The sequence below is a fragment of the Leptosomus discolor genome, chromosome 1, assembly GCF_034619465.1.
Source record: "Leptosomus discolor isolate bLepDis1 chromosome 1, bLepDis1.hap2, whole genome shotgun sequence".
Lineage (NCBI taxonomy): Eukaryota > Metazoa > Chordata > Aves > Leptosomiformes > Leptosomidae > Leptosomus > Leptosomus discolor.
In genome coordinates this window covers 34,214,159-34,231,595 of record NC_141391.1, presented here as the reverse complement: position 1 = coordinate 34,231,595, position 17,437 = coordinate 34,214,159, and the positions used below count along the sequence as shown (strand labels likewise).

The 17,437-nt window shown below is 37.5% G+C and overlaps 1 protein-coding gene across 1 annotated transcript in view; it reads right to left on the bottom strand.

Annotated features, from left to right (window-relative positions):
• The window catches only part of VWA8 (von Willebrand factor A domain containing 8), a 203,720-nt gene that overhangs the window by 45,757 nt on the left and 140,526 nt on the right, over positions 1-17,437 (bottom strand). Inside the window, exons 30-37 of the mRNA XM_086481978.1 lie at positions 13,986-14,102; positions 13,437-13,501; positions 13,215-13,340; positions 12,464-12,573; positions 10,240-10,394; positions 8,323-8,524; positions 2,149-2,230; positions 107-311 (exon numbers count right to left, since the gene is read on the bottom strand). Of these exons, the coding sequence (XP_086338104.1) occupies positions 107-311; positions 2,149-2,230; positions 8,323-8,524; positions 10,240-10,394; positions 12,464-12,573; positions 13,215-13,340; positions 13,437-13,501; positions 13,986-14,102 (1,062 nt within the window). The remainder of the gene's footprint in view (positions 1-106; positions 312-2,148; positions 2,231-8,322; positions 8,525-10,239; positions 10,395-12,463; positions 12,574-13,214; positions 13,341-13,436; positions 13,502-13,985; positions 14,103-17,437) is intronic.

Below are 17,437 nucleotides of genomic sequence, written 5' to 3'. Positions count from 1 at the left end.
CACAGTGTTCTTCAACACAGCTCCCCCTTGACCCCTCTCCCATCTGAAAACTCATTTGCGACTCATTTTGTGAAATGTTTTTCGTTCCAGCTTTGTGAACTCCTACCTGCACAGGACGACCATCTTCTTGGCCAATCATGTTCCTCCAGTCCTGCAGTGAGCGCTGGAGGCTGTCCAGCCCAGTCTCCCAAAGCCTCACACCACCTCTCATGTCCACACTAACCAAACCTACTTTGCCCAGAGGTGCCAACAAGGCATCAGTGTCTGAGATCTTGGAGAGCCAAGACGTATACGGAGAGAGAGACTGCGATCTGAAAAACAAGAATTAATGTGATTTTTCTTGAAGTTGCAATTAAAAAGGATGAGCGGTTCTGGAGTTAAGGTGACAATTAAATAAAATTACATCCTCATTCGATGACAGACTATAACTATTCCTGTAGACCCATTATTTTACCTGAAAAATTCCACCTACTAAAACTGGATATGACCAAAAGATACTTGTCAGTGTAAAAAGCAGCATAAGACAAGGGTGAAAGGGAATGTGTTGCCTAACCCACTGCTATATTTAGTCTATCTGAAAGCAGCCAGTCTTTACAAAAAACTAAAAAGAATATGAAAAATTTAACTGTGTTATAGTAAAATATAAAACTACAAAAGAAATAGGAGAGAACATGACCTGGGAACTGAGGAAAATACTTTACCATCAACTTAAAATAACACCTTTCTCTAGTGCTTTAATAAAAAATTAAGATTTAAACACTCATTTAAAGATGGCACGGCTTTATGCACAGAGAATCTTAGCACTGTTTTAAACAGTCAACTTGCAAACAAAAATTTACTGCTGAAACGGAGGCCCTAATAGCTACATAATAAAAAGGGAAATTCAGATAAAGTAGGAAAGATTCTTTCCATTTTTATATTACTGATAATGACATGCATAAGGACTTGGCAACTTGTACTAACATAAAAATTAATAACCTTTGAAGATAAAAAGAAGCAGTAACACACATGCCTCTACCTACAAGTGAAATCACCATGTACTAATACAACTGAAGAAGAGTTACCTTAGCATTTGACCAGGCTAACTATGCCAGAAGGAGGAAAGATTTCAGCACAGAACTATTCATATATATGAAAAGTCACTTTATTTATCAGTTCTTAATGGAGTACATTTTAAAATCTGACTTCTGCTCAGATTTGCCATAATAGCTTAAATCCTCATACTAAGTTTAGGGTCATGATGTGGAAGGTTGTCTTTCTAAAATTTGTAATTTCTTATAAAAATTTAGTGTAAAATAAAGTGTGATTCCCTACTATTTCTGTGTTAATGCCTTACATTTTTGAATGACTGTGCAAGATGGAGGCCAATGGATCAATTATAAAATGGTGTGCCATCTAATACAAATATTTCATATATATGCTATTTAAACTTGCAAAGTTGAGAGACTGCTATTTAAAACAAACACCTTTATTATTATTATTGCAGTGGAGAATGACAATTTGTAATCAAAATATATGTTTATATCATAAAAGATTTGCAAATATGCTCTACAATGGTGAGAGACAGATGTTAAAACCAAAGAGAAGCCATGTAGTCCGGCTATTTTAATGTATCATACAAGATACTTGTTTATCATGCAAGACACTTGTGAGGGAATGTATACTTTCCAAAGGGAGAACCAAAAGGTAGAGAAGCTCAAGTTATTTTCAAGGTGAACTTTATAGTGGACCAGAACTTGATTCCTGGTTTCCTAACACCTAGCACTGGATCATTCTGCCTGTCTTTGTTAGACCCTAAAGACAGAGAAAATGGAAAAGAGAATAAAGATAGCAAAACAAAATGAAAGAGGGTAGAGAATAAAGCGTGCGAAGAGGACGAAATAGCAAAGGGAATGCGAATCAGAAGGTAAAGCTACCTTTCATATTTACTAATTACTTGCTACATTTTCATTGGTATCACCCAGTAAACAGATTAAAAATGTTGGCAAAAACATGCTGCAACAGTTGCAGAATTTTACAAACTAGGTGTGAATTATCCTTGCTTTCCACATCAGAAGAAATATTTTCTTATCCTGACGTAATAATACTCTAAATTCTCTTTGCTCTTCCTGTTAGACAGAGGTTGCTCTAATCAATAAAATCAGTTACCTAGGAATAGCAATGTATTTGATTTTCTTTGAGTTAAGATCTGTTACTTCCAAGTATCCAGCAGCTTCTGGAGGAGTGACATCTGAAAATAAGCAAACGTGTTATTTTCCTGCTGCATGATTAACTGGTTATTGCATTTGCATTTAGCAGATTAAATTTAAATACTTCATTATACAGTACCTGTCAGAAAATGATAAGCTTTCACATTCAACACAGGAGTATAACTTGCAAATACAGAATTGTTTTACTATTATGATAGTGAGCAACCAGACAGGCACAATTGTAAAGGAACAATGTATTTGTACAGTAAATGTCAAAATTACACACAAACATAGCCCTACTCACAAAAGCACTAATCAGGCATTAATGCAGTCCCTAACTCCCTGCTTGTATGTATCACTGAAGATAATGTCAGCTGCACATATGACTTTAAAGGCATGTTGAGGAAAATTTCAAAATGTGCTTATGATTTGCACTTGAAAATTTCTCAATGATATTAACTAAATGTTGTTGCCTTAATTGAACCACTCTTCTTGCAGGTAGATTCCCAGTATGCAAAGAGTTTACAACTTCATAATAAATAGCCCTAGACTATCAGGCATTTAATATTCTGTTCATAGACAGTTTAATGAATATACTTAATAGTATGGTCCCTCCCTCAGAAATTCATTTGTGTGCGTGTGTGTTTACGTTGGCTTTCGCCAACATATGAGTACACTCTGCCTGGGCTCAGAAGTAGCTTCCGGTTGGCTGGCTTTCATCTGCCTGCAATGAACTGAGGATCTTACGTTTTACAGAAAAGAAAGCAGAGGACTTAATTACACTCCATAATATGGGTACAAAATATCATTGTCACAAGACGAAATCAAGTCTAGATTTCCTTCTGAAGCAATATATCTTTCACCTCCTTGAAAAGGAGAGCCTGATGTTACCTGCAGAAGTGTTGATGCCTGCATACAACACACAAAGACCAGTAAGATCAGCAGCATAAGCGGATCTAACATTTAAATGAGTATAAAGAATAACCCACAGCAGCACTATGCACATCTACTGCATCTACATATCCATAGTATGCACATCTACAGTAACATATCTGTTGACTTTACTCATCTTAATATAAAAACTGAAATACCAATCACATTGGAAATAGGAAGAAAGGTCTGGAAAATTGCAGGTTTGTGGGCTGCAGAGGACTTTTTGTTTTGCCTAGATTTTGTTACTCTTTTACAATATGCTCTCTCTTTTGGTAGTAATGGAGATTAAGATACATATTTAAAATTTTGATGAAGATCTAGAACATAGAGCTGATATTGAACTGGAACAGATAGAATTGTGGGATAAGAATTAAAAATTAAGTTAATAAATTAGAGAGAGAACAGAAATCAACCAAAGTAAATTATAAAAAGACAAAAGACTGTAGAGCAGGAAGCAGAAGAGAAGGTAATCAAATGTTTAAATGTAACACAGGAACAACTGGCCAGGCCGCAGAACTGCAGTCAAGAATCTTACAATGAAACATGAACATCAGACCTAAACAAGAGCAGTTTGTTCCTCTTTTGCTGAAGCCCAATGGAGAAGAATAGCTACGCGCAGCTCCAGACATCAAACTTTATGGAAAACATAGACACATGAATGTCCTGAGGTTAGAACAAATGGGCTGTAAGGACAAATCTAAGGAATTAACTTTTCTTTTCTCTAAAAAGAGAACCTTTTTAAAAAAAACCACGTTCCATAATATCAAAAAGATCCCTATAAAGGGAACAATATTATCCTGACTGAGTGGAGGTATTCAGTTTTGTTTACAGCAAAAAAAAAGCGCTGGATACTAGGATAAGCTTTTTTTATACAAGGAGACTGAAGCATTGCAATAGGCCGATTGTTTGACAAACACCAGTTAAGAAGAGTCTAAACATGTGTCATCCTGTCCCTATATAAACAGGTGGACCAGATGATGTGTTGAGGTTATTCCCATAACTGCATGTGTTACGCTACATGTTGTTCCAGTAACTGTCACACTAACAGAGATACACACTCAGTAATAGACTGTTATTTTATATTCATATATAGAACGTGCTGAAAATCCAAGTAAATATTTGCTCTCAAGTAGCCCTCATTTCTATAGCCTTATTTTTAGAACAAACATTAATACTTATTTGCTGGATTCTTTCATGATCTCTTGTCTGAGTTTATATTTTGTGTCTATACATCTATTTGGCAATCTTTGGGGAAATTATTACTTGCTACAGTTTCTTTTCAAACATAACTATTATCCTGGTTTACAGTTCCAATAAAACATAATTATTTCCTTGCTTGTTGTTCCTGGAACAGTTTTGGTAATACGTATTGGAGTAAGCTAGAGTTTGGCTGAGTACTTTGAATTATTAATAGAAATGGAAGCCTGTGTGCCAGAACTGACCAGTTGTCCAAGAAGATGACAAAGAAAGCCTGATAGATATATAAACCAATGCAAAAATATAAAAGAACTTCTCAAAGGCAACATAAAACATCAGTGCAAGAACTTCAAGGGACTGTCACATTCTTGATTTTATGTAATAGGATGCCTTTGCTTCACTATACCATCTCCCAGGAAAGGACACAAAGACTTATGAACAAAGCCTTGTACAACTTCCGTAGGTAAGTAACTACAGGTTTCCAATGCAGAAACAACAGCACAGTCGAATCACCAAACGTCCAATGGTGCCCATGAATTATGCAGCACCGTCAGAAATAAGCAACACTGAATCTCCAAGGGACCAAGACTGTTAAGGAGCTACTGGTAGCAGTTAAAATTGCATTCAATTAAATATTCTGTCAATTAGTGAGATTGAGAGGCAAACACCAGAAGAAATAATAGCCCATCAGAGAGTGTTGCAAATACTGCATCTCAAACGGGCACAGTAAGGACTAGTACCTTATTATCTCACCTTTCAAGTGAGTACACGAATGCATGTCTCTCTTCTTCTGTCTTCCCTTTTTCACTTGGAAAGGTTTTGGATTCATGCCATAACAACGGTAATTCTAGGTCCCGCTCTAATCTAGCATCCTGTCTCCAAGAGCAGTTGGATGATTGAAAAGCGTAAGAAGGGACAAGCACACATGGTATTTTCCTCAAGTCACCAATCAGTTCCAATCTAGGGGCTTCTTAAGCTGAATATGGTGTCTATGTTTTTAGGTTTATGCATTTAGTAACTCAGCATGAGTTTGTCCAGTTTTCCTTTGAATCCATGTTTCAGCATTCATAACATCATTTGGCAAGCAGTTTCACAGGTTGGTTACCTGCTCTGTGAAGAACCACCTTTTGTTTGCTTTGATGAAGCTCCTACCAGCTTCATTAGCTGTCCCCTAACTCTAGTACTGAGTGTGAAACTGTTGCTTTTTCCACATCTCCATGCCATACATGTCCTTGTAGAACTCCCTCATACACCCCTTTCCTGATTTTGTCTCCACATGCAGGAGATTTGGCCAATGTAATCTTGGTCACCCTTGTTGCCCTTTTCTGAACTTACCCCAGTTCAACCTTCTCCCACCTTGAGACAGTGGACCAAAACTATGCAGTGTTAAGGACACATGGATTTACACAACAGCACAAAGATGTTCTCTGTTTTTTCTCTGTTTCTTCCCTAGTAATTCTTAACATTCAATTTGCTTTTTTTTGACAGCTACTGAGCTTTGAACTGATATTTTAATGAAACTATCTATCCTAACACCAAAATCATGCTCCTGAGATGTACTGATCATTCCCATCATTTTAGATGTAGAATTAGGACTCCTTTTTTCTTCCTTCATGCACATTATATTTATCTATACTGAATTTCACCTGCCATTTCTATTGCAGTCAGCATTGCAGTCCTGTAATCCTTCGTGGTGAATCCTTTCTAGCATGAATAATAACCAGTATAATCAGCAAACACTGTCACCTCACTTTTAATTAATTTTTCCATTTTTGTCATGACCATGCTGAGTAGCACAGGTCTCTGCAGGACCCCACTCATAGCTCCTTCTCCACTAGAAAAATTGGCTATTAGCTGATAAATGGAAATGTATGAAGTCCTGAAAAAAGGCTATAGAATAGAAAATCTAGAGTCTTGCTCAGGCCCAATTTAATTGTATCAGTAAGGTCATATTAAACATGATTCAGTTTAGATCAATTTTGGTAATTCATAAATTAAAACGTCATTTAGAAAAGAAAAATCAATTATGAGATCTTCAAGAAGGCCTTAAATCTTTCCATTTAAATGGCCAGAAAGCACTGTACAAACTATACCTCATAAAATTTTCTAAAAATTTAAAGCTATCAGTCACTATTCATGAATATATTTCACCACAGCTGAGGAAAAAAAAAACAGTATCTTGTTCAGCTATAACAACAGATATAAATTAAATTGCTTGGTCAGACAGAAGCCAATTCTCAGACAGATAATTTTCTCAGGTCACTGGTATCCAAGATTCATGAAGAATGTCCCCTAGTTTTTAATTATATCATTCTAGCGTTATAAAGTGTTATATACCATAGCAACTTAAAAGACTTTTAGAAATAACTGTCAAGATCTCAATTTTAGGTGTCATTTGGAAGCACTGCATTCCTCCTTCACTCCCAAATTAATAAACTAATTTTAACAAAAGCTCAGAAAATCTACCTTCTGAATTTCTGTATCCCTACTTCAGTCAGTTTTTTTTTTTTTTTTTACTGTGAAGGCCTAAAAAAAAGACCCAGTCTGACCCTTCAGCAGTTCATGAAGTATGAGATTACAGCCTGAAGTCATATTATTATGTTCCAAGATCATCACGCTAACTCTAACTATGTTTTATGAAGTTTAATCTTTTTAAAAGCTAACCTTTTCTTTACAAATGTAGGTAACTTAGTTCCTACCCGGTTTATATCATTGACTTTGCTTCTTTAGTCAAGTAAATGTTTTACCCTTTCAGTAACAAATAAAAGGATTTCTCCTCATAGGGAAGTTAATCTGTGTTAAACGAGGGCAGACAGATAATTTATTTTGTAAAAGGCAGTTAATTTGGAATAAAGCATTTATTCTGGGACAAAGAGTTCCCATACAGAATAAATCAGAAATAGCTTCTTGTGCTGATGAATTCAAAAAACCTGCCATTCTACCATATCAAATATTTTGGGTGTCTTTTCTTTTGATAGTGACCTTTCCTTGGAGATTTCTAGAGGTAATCAATGCAAAACTCACCAATGCTGTTATTTAGCACTACTTGGCATATTCTTAGTTATCAGCTGAAGAAGCTATAGATACAATGATAACAGAAAGTTTGGCATGGCAGCACAAAAAAGTCTGAAAGTCTGTAGTCTACACCTGCTTTATTAGTGTACAAGTGGAAGATGGTTTTGCTGTATGTGAATGTTGCTCATGTGACATTCTCTTGGACAAGAGAAGAACTAAAAAGCCTGGGTCTCTTCAGTTTGGAGAGAAGGCAGATGTGACTGAAGTTTACAAAGTCACGAAGGTGACGGGTGAGGTGAATGCAGAACTGTTATCCACCCAACCCTGCAATGCTAGAACGAGGGGCACTTGATAAGCCTGGTAAGAGATCAGTCGATCACAGATCGTACTGAACTTGTGAGCTTGCTGTGGAGTCATTCAAGTTTAAAGAGGGACTGGACAAACTTTTGGACAACAGGTCCATAAGAGCAGATTTCAAGGCTGAGGCATGGATAGCCCCCACGACACCCCTAGCAAAACAACTGCAAAAGTTGAGAAAGTCTGAAGGGAAAGACACAGAAGTGGCCAAGCTCCCATGCATTCCTGAAACAACCTCTCTTATTTGCCCTCCTGCAAAGAGAATACTGAGCTAGATGGGCAACAGGTTTGTCTTATTAATGCGTATATGTGTGGCACTCAGCAGAGGCTGGAAATATTGGGTGAAGGCTGATTGCTGAACTGCAATGATCATATTCCTGCAGCTGGTTCCCAGTGCAGACAGAGGGAGATTCCATCTACTGGGATTTTCACAGTGTGGGTAGCCTGTTAATTTCTCAGAATCATAATTCATCATGTTAATAAGATCCAAACTAATTTTGGATTAAATTAAATGCTTGCTTTGTGATTCTTTAAAAACACTTTGGAAAAATTCATGAGTGATTTACCTTAAGAAATCAAAAGAAAAACAAGTGTGTACAGTTGTTGCAGCACAAGTATATGAACCTCTTACCTTTTGGGTAAATGTCTTTCAAAGGCACATCTCCAGGTGCTAAAATTCTGACTATTTGATTAGAAGCCAATAAAGTTACACAATTGGTTTGTTTTGCAGCTCCTGTTTTCCTCCGGGCTCCATAATAAAACGCATCAGAAGGAGAAGCATGTTTGCGACTCAGAGAGGAGTTTCTTCTCCAGCTATATACTTCACTAGGAGACTGCAAGACAGAAGGAGTCTACTGAACAAAATGTTACTATTTTTGAGCCTAAGAACAAATGTTTCTTTATAAGTTCCACTTTTCATGTCATTTCAAATCAAATGTAGCTACTATGGTTACCTCTCATATCACCATATGACAAGGAAAAGACCGGGATTATTTTGTCATTAAAAACTCCTACAGGAGTGAAAAACAACAGACCACCTACACAAGTTTTAGGAATTGAAACTCTCTGAAGATGTGAAGTTGAACCAGGAACAGAAAGCACTGAAATAACCTAATCTTGAATGAAACTATGTAACAAACAGTTACCATAATCTAAGTTTCCACTAACATAGATAAATGCAAACAGATATTTCAGTAATGGATTCAAAGCTAGGTGTTAAGACTTGGATTTGGCTCCAGGTTCAGAGACACAAATGTCGGTGTCCACAAGTGAGCCAGGTGCTTCATCTCCCGCTATAGTCAGTAGAGCCTACAGAACAAATCAACTCATCTTGAAAAAGGCCTCTACGTTTGGTCAGCTGAGCATTGCCACGACAAATAAGAACTTAGATACTTTGTTCATGCTAAACACCTACACCATTAACACTAAACAATGAATCTGAAGTTTGTCCTACCATCCTCACATTCACCTTTAGCACTGCTTCTTTGGCATTCACATGGACATTTAAAATCACGTATAAGGAAAGACAGGGCATCAGTCTATATCAGGGAGAGCAAAATGCTTCATCACCAGTGCTGGTATTGAAGTGTGCAGCATCTTTAATACTCCCTCCTCTAGACTACCTCCCTTTTCCAGCAATAAACTCACATCTATTACAAATAATATGAAAAGCTAGTATAATCAATCCAGTAATATAAATCCAATTCAAGTAAAACTCCAAAGCCAACTGCAAAGACAGGGAATATTTTTGAATCATTTTGGATTGCAGAGTATTTTCCTCAATCATTTGGCTTTCCCAAAATTCATGTCTGTTAACAGATAAATTTTCTAATTTGCCTCAATTTATTAAGCAAACGTGACATAGAACTATTTATTCCATGAGCACCACCTTTTTAAGGTATCACTAGGTAGTAAATATAAATAAATCCAAAGAATTAAACATACTACTATTATTTTCCCTGTGTTTACCTCCACTCCTTGCACCTGCTTTAGTCATTACACTGTGAAGTTTAACTTTCCTTTCTGGTCCTTTTCTAATTGTGTCACAGGAGTGAGCACAATTACATGCAGTATTTACACTTCATTACATTATTAAATAGTGAAGGGGCTGTACAGACTTCTTACCATTTTCTGTATCTTTTATCTTTTTCTTGAATCTAGAGTCTTGCTAGCTGCTGCAAACTAAGCAAAAAATTCACACTGAACAGTCCAAAATGATACTGACATCCTTTTTCTCAGTGGTTATATTTCATTAAAAATCTATAAAACCACGCGATTTAGAAAATATTCCTTTAGCCAGCACTATTCAGAATTTACCTACAGTGAATTTTGTCTGTGCTAGACATTATGTTGTCAAATTTCTTATCATTTCAAAGCCCACTGAAATCCCTGTAGCTTAGACTTCTCTTCCGAACGGTGTACACTACACAAGTCTGTCATTTACTGTCATTCCCTTCTTTTTCCATATAATTCGGTAAACAGGTACTTAACTGGTTACAGAATAAACGAGATCACATTACTTCATTGTATAATAATGCTGAGTATTTACCAAGAGGTCTGGGAAACCAATAACAATAGTAGCATAATTATGTTCATCTGAGAAAATCCTGTTGGGGGAGCTGATCTTTTGTCCCACAGCTGCACTGAGGTTTTCTGAAGATAGCTGGTCACTTGAAACTGCATGGGGCACACACAGTTCTGATGCTAAACAGGGAAATTAAACAAAATGAAAGTCATTAAATCCAGATGTGCAATAGGAAACAATGTTAACTGTAAGAGTGCTAAGCACTGATCATTGCTATTACTTTGAGCATAAAATTACCAAAAAGCAGAAGATTTGATTACACTATACTATAACACAGAAAAGAAGTCAGGAAATAATGTTATTTTTGTAAAATTAAGTACTTAAAATCAGAAAATACTAGCTTTGTAGTTGCTTATACCACTTAATTTTGCCCTCTACTCTGCAAATGAGGCAGGAAGCCTATGGAATAGAACAGCATGTGACCTCATTGAACATTGTTATAATGCAAATGCACAAAACAGCAAAATGTAGGTTTGCACAGGTAAGTCTCAATGTGACGTTTCTTTGTGGCGGTCTTGCTGTCTTTGCAATTTAAACAATGTTGTCTGTGACACATTTCTGGTAAATAATGATCTAGTTTTCTTTTTCTTTAAGCTAAGGAAAACCAAAGTTTATTCTGTGCAACTGTAACAGCCCTTTACCTTGCCTCAAATTATCAACACAGTCATAATCCACTGTCTTTAGTTCTGCAGCATACACTGTTTCCACTTCAATGGGCAGACTATCTTGTTTACCTGGCGGTGGGAGAAACCCTTTCCTCCCTCAAAGGATGCATGGGCTACTAGTTTGGGTCAGTGGCAAACCCACACTGGTCTGTCTACCTTTTCTTAGTTCTCCTGCCACAGGTTCTGCCTCAAAGAACAGAAAAAGGCTGCAGATGTTACATTCAGGGTTTGCTGGATTGTTTGGAAAAAAGCAGAGAGGGGATATGATAACTTTTTAGATTGGAAGAGAAGAAATAAGATAACAAAGGACAAAAATAGCACAAAAAGCATGCAGCAATAAACTGTCCACAAATACTTTGAGACTGGAAATTATTATAACGTTCCTACCCATCTGAGGAATGATACTCTATAATGGTATCTAAATAAGGTAGTAAGAGGAAGGAAACTACTGTGGCTCTGATGGAGCTTGATAAGTTGACAGAGTAAACTGTACAAGAGATAAAAAGGATCCTAGGTATTTAAGCTGTGGTTAGTCGTCGGTATCCAATTTGTTGCTGTTTGTGTAAAATAGGCCTTATTTGTTATTTGTCAACAACATTTACGTGCATCATATTTACACTGTGTTAATCTCATTCTTCATACTTATGCTAGCCACACGGACCAGGATGAAACTTCTTCCCCCTTTAACAGATATGAAGCGGTTTCTCTATTTTTCACCTCTGTCTCTCAGAGGCCCACTACAGACAGGCCAAAGCCTATGAACTGTTAGGTGGGGTACACATGTACTTCCACTGCTATTAAACCAGGTAGACTAAAGATTTTGTGCACCATGATCAAATGCTCAGGGTTGAAAATGTCATCAGATCTGAAGATAGGCAGATCTTACCAGGCAGAATGATGACCACTGGAGATTTCTGTTAAGACATACCTCAATGCATAGCACCAGATGGGAATTTCACTCAACAAACTCCCCCTGCCTTTTAACACAAGCGTGATGGCCTCAATGGCCTCCTGTAGAAAAGGACTATCTAGAAAACGATCTGCAGAACTTTAGAAACTGTGACTTCCGTTCTAACAGTAGGTCTTTTGTATTTTTGTAAGTGCTGGGTAATGTCTTCTAGCTCATCTGAGTGTGTGTAACAGACCTGCAACAGCATACAGACTGGACTCATCAACGTATTTGGTGCCTTTATTCCTACGTCCTAATTCCTGCTTAGTCTTTTTCCCTTTTCCATTCTGTATACTTGCACGTTTCCTGAAAGTCTATGTCTGAGGGTCTTAAATGCTGCAATGAAACAAAGATGCTTTATCCAAACAGCCTGAAGTTTGAGCATCGAATTTGCCATGCTTTGTGAAAAGTTATTATTAACCAAACATGATAAGGGGAGGACAAAAAGAGAACAGAGAGAAGGTTACTCAGACCTTTAAAGTAAAAAAGCCTTGTTTGTGCAGCTGCAAACACAGAAGAGATGAAAAAAAAACAAAAAACAAAAAACTGAACAAGCCAAGCTTGCATTCAATACCCGTTGTTAAGCCAGATCCCATGTCAGCTGGCTCTTCACTCAATGCATATAGCTGGCAAACCTCACTGTCTTCAACTTCCATATGGGCACGCTTGGTTAAAAGAAATTTCCTGTAAAGGATACACATTTATAACAATTTCTGATTAAGTCTGTAACTCTAAACAAGGACTTTTATCTTCCGAAATAATGAAAACATTCTACATTTATATAAACAAGGTTATCAACACCTTTTGCTAAAACTAAATATGATTTACCAAACTTCTGTGAGAGAGGAAAGAGTAAGCCAGCAAGTGGCAGATTTGTCGTCTGGTAACTATTTACACACTTTTATTTGCCCTGCATTTATAAAAATAAGACAGGAAAGCAGTATTTCTTTCACGTGACTATGAAAGTAAAGCAAGCAGGCAGTAACTCTGGATGATGTGGTTGTATTTTCAAAGCTAGGTCATCCAACGTTCTCATTTCTAAAGATCAATACCACCTCACTAAAACCAGTATTAACGTGTGTACTGTCAAAGCTAGTCTGGATTTTCAGAGGCATGAATTTAGGCAGGCATATCCTGTTCATTTGCTACTCTAAAAGCCTATCTGCACTTTCACCAGAGCAAATCTGCATCTTAAACACTAACTGTTTAAGTCTAGCCAGGCTCACAAACTCAAATAACAACTCTGAGACCAGTAGTGAAACTCCTGAACATAAGCAAGACACAAACAAGAAACAATGCCATCAAGAAAACTAGGCTTAACTAACCGATTTGTTTCATTTTCCACTAAGAGCCACCGGTCTTCAGCGACCAGGAAAACAGATTTCAGATTGATGGGAAGCGAGATGGTATGAGTTTGACCTTCTAATACATCCAGTACAGTAAGGCGGTTTCTGTAAAATTGGAAGCCAAGAAAAGAATCAGACAGGGACGTACACAAGGAGATCTGTTAGAAATCAATATAATACAAGGATATAATTTACTCTCACCCTGCTTCTTTGTAGAACACCAGCCAGTTTTTGTGTGAAAACTCTCGGCACATTTTGTAGTTGCTCTGTATAAACATACGTCATACAGCAATTAGTGTGTATTAGATTCATCCCAGTGAATTTCCCTGACTCCCCAGAAAGTGTACTACATTTTTCTTTTATTAAGAGTAATCCATGGCATTAATTAACTCTCAAAATCCTATCTAGTCTGCCTTGTCCCAAGCCATACAATTGCATCATAATTGAGTTAATTATTTTGGACATAATCCCTTGTAACAAAATGTTCTGTTATTCCCAGTTCTAGATCCAAAGAGGGACATTTTAAAGATACATATCCTCAGACAACGCAACTTATTTATATTTTTCATATCACTATTCCATAACAATGCTATTTAATGTGTAAGGCATTTACACATACATAAGAGTAAACAATTAAGTGCTTGGGCCTTAAAACCAGAAAGATAAATGGTCCTGGCACAGTTTTTCCAATACTGAGCTTTGATTTCAAAAAAACCCCTTAGTATAATAGAGGCAGGTGCTATTCCTCACCATCTCTTCTTTGCTGCTCCACCAAGATGTTCTCTTAGGAGACTCTTGAGCATCTGGTAAGAGCAAAAGTCGGCGAAGGGCACCATTGTTTGTATCCAGCAACAACACAACATTGCTCTGTAAATGAAAAGCAGATCCGTGTACATCTCAAGTCTACTTAAGAGACTACAACAAATCTATCTGAAGCACTTTTGCAACTCTAGCAACTTAGGACATTTTGAAAAGATGATCTAGATTTTATTGGAAAACGTAGGCTGCATCTTCTTGGTTCATTTCAAAGCTTATGAAGAAATTTAATTGTAGAGGTTACGTACATGCAAAAAGGGCTGGAATGACAGACCAGTTTTCCCATGATTTACCTATGCATCTCACATCCACTTCAGCATAAGCTCTAGGAACTAGAGTCCTTGAACTCCAGTCCAAGCTGCAGTCAGCTACAGGTACAGACATACCAGTTTTGTTCTGTCAAGTCAATAAAATATTTCATTTAAGTTTCTAAGTTTTCTTAGCATTCCTCTAAAGTACCCATTACTTAAATTACACTGAAGGTGAAAAACTGATGAGAGAAGAAATGGCTTAGTACTTTCTGTCCAAGTTCATACTTCTCATACCACGAAGCCTATTAAATATCCCAGTGTGTGACAATCCTTCTGTGACCTGCATGCTCCGACAGCTTAGTGTCAGAGGTAGGACAACTGTTGGAGGACAGCGGGATGACTCAAGATGATGGAGATCAGAAGCAGACAGGATACTGAATAGAGTGGTGCCAGTATCCTCCACACATCACACGTGAAAATCTGGTACGCTAAATTTTGAACTTCTTCAGATTTCTCAGTTTGTTACTCAATGCCCCATGGTCCACACATGTTGTCAAACAACAGGGGCGTTTTAACCATTTCTTTTTATGAAGTACTATAGCTGCTCTTAATGTGTTTAACTAAGAATTGAAGAGAACAATTATTCAGAGACAGCCTTAACTGCATCAAATGAAATTTAAAAAGTACAAAAGAACAAGTTAATTAAGCCTTGGGTTGAATTTTTTGTTTGCCACTCACAGAAACGTTAGGTTCTGCAAGGACACTGGGTTCTGCAAGGACTTACTAAAAGTAAACTGTCTACGTACAACATCTGCAATAACGCACGATAGACGTTAAGGGAGTAAATCATAAATTCCCACAAATTCTCCTAAATAAAACAAATACAAACAATCTGAGTCACAGCAGTTTTGTTCTTTTTGGGTACACTTCATACTTTCACTAGGATTATTTGGGAGAATTAACTTCATTTAATAATAACAGTCATTTGAAGCTAAATATGGTAAAGCATTTAAAATATTATCATGTTATTTGGAGCATTTGGGAATTTCAGCTAGAGTTCAATACTTCTAAAAAAAGAAGTTTGCTTATGTATTACAAACCAAAATTATAGAAATGTGGTTCAGGAAAAAAAAAATAGAGCATTTGCTTTGGATTTTGGTTTTCTGCCATATTTTATTTATACAATTCTGCAACAGCACTGCTGTACTGAAGCAATGCGTTAGCCTTCCACGTGAGATAAAGAACACATACGAATCACTTACATTCTTCCACTTAGCGTTAAATTTATGAGAGCAGTTGGTAATATAAAAAGCCTCTCTACTCCACCCCTTTTGATGTTAATGGTTTCCTTCTGTGCTAAGTGACTGATGTATATTCTGTCTGTGTTTAAGAATAGATTTTTGCGTCACTTGTGAACACATCCAAAAGCAGCTTTGGCAACTCTTCAAGTGGGCTGGGAAAAGACGTTGGTGTGCAATTCCGCTGTGTTTGTTCTCGACTGGGAGAAAAGTAACCTTTGGGTGACCTCCTGACCCTGATGTCTGAAATTCCAAACTCTGGACAGATGCAATAACCAATCTTGTGAAGTGGTGTGCCTTTATTTTTAGTTACTGCAAAGTTTCCCTTTCCTTACTGCTGTTTTTATTTTAGCCAGCATTTTCCTCTTAAAAGTCCTTAAACCAAACAGGGCTGTGATTTCACTTTGCTGGTATGGGAAGTTGTTCCTTATGGTCCCGCAGAGAGAGAGGAGAGCTAGGGGAAGGAATACACTCGTTTCAGAGTGGGACAGTACAAACAATTCAGTTTAACACTCTTGTATTCTTCTCCCAGAACTCACTCTCAGTTTTGTTCTATTCTGTCCTTGATGCTCCCGTCCCAAGCAAGCAAGCTTGCAAACAGAGACTCTTCGCAGCTGTCAGCTTCAGATGAGGCCGATTCTTAGCTTGGCAGCGTAAACCCTCTGTACCTCTCCTTGCCTCCTGTCTCACAAGCATCTTTTCTATTAGTGCCACTCAAGGACCGCTTGAGTGACACACACGTAACAATCCTGGTGCTGTAACTATTAGGCACAGACACAGACACACCATATTGTGCATCAGGTTCAAGTGAAAAAATTCTGTGCAAGAACTTAGGGTTCGGGGCTCAAACCTCCATGCCTTCAGAGGTGGGAAATGTATGCAAGTAGATTACTGGTGTTCTAATTAATGCAAGTGGTGTCTTTCAGATTATTTGGAAGACTTGATTGTACTAGAGATTTCAGTGAACTGAGAACAGCAAGTAGAGATATAAGCATTGTGCTTATAGAAAAAGGAAGCCTTCATTTTTTCTATAGAAGGTGCACACCTTTCTTTTCTTTTCTGTAAGGCATGCTTATAAAAAAGGAAAGTCTTCTATAATATCAAAAAAGAAAAGAATTTAATAACGTCACCTAGTTTCCAGATACACCCTTCCTCCTGAAAACATACATCAGAATATTATGGAGACTAGAGGTTTCAGATAGTGCTACTAGTATGTTGCAGGTACTTCCATACGCAGGTCCCCATTTGTGTTTCAGGCTAGATCACAAACTGTTTTTAAAAAGCCTTCTTTTAAAGAATATTTGCCATCTTCTACATGTAGTGAGCAAGGTGGATCTCTGTGTCAGATTCTGTGCCACAGACTCCCTCCCTCCCTTGCTGAGAGCTTTGACAAAGAGCTCCAGCAGCACATGGGAGAGGGAAAAGCACTTCCCTTCCTCCCTACCCCACTTCCTGACCAAGAAAGATAAAAGCAGAGTTAAAGGATGCTGGCAGGACACTGCCTGGGCAAAGCTGCTTGTGCTCCCTGAGGCAGACTGTAGGTTACTCTGTCTGTCCAGTTGTACCCTTTCAACAGAGCAAAGTGCTTGTAAGAAAAACCAGAAGTGTGCAGTTAATTTACATGTAAATCTATTCTCCATGTGCATTTTCGTCCTATAATCCCATATAATATCATGCATAAAGTTATCAAAATTCTTCTCAGTCTGTATTTGCTCTCCTTCTGAGTGGTAAAAGCAATAGGTGCAGAAAGAAAAAAAAAAAGTGAAATAGGTGGGCACGAAGCTTTATAGGAAATAGGGGTACATCCTGAAGTACCTGTGAAGAGGACAGGGCAGAG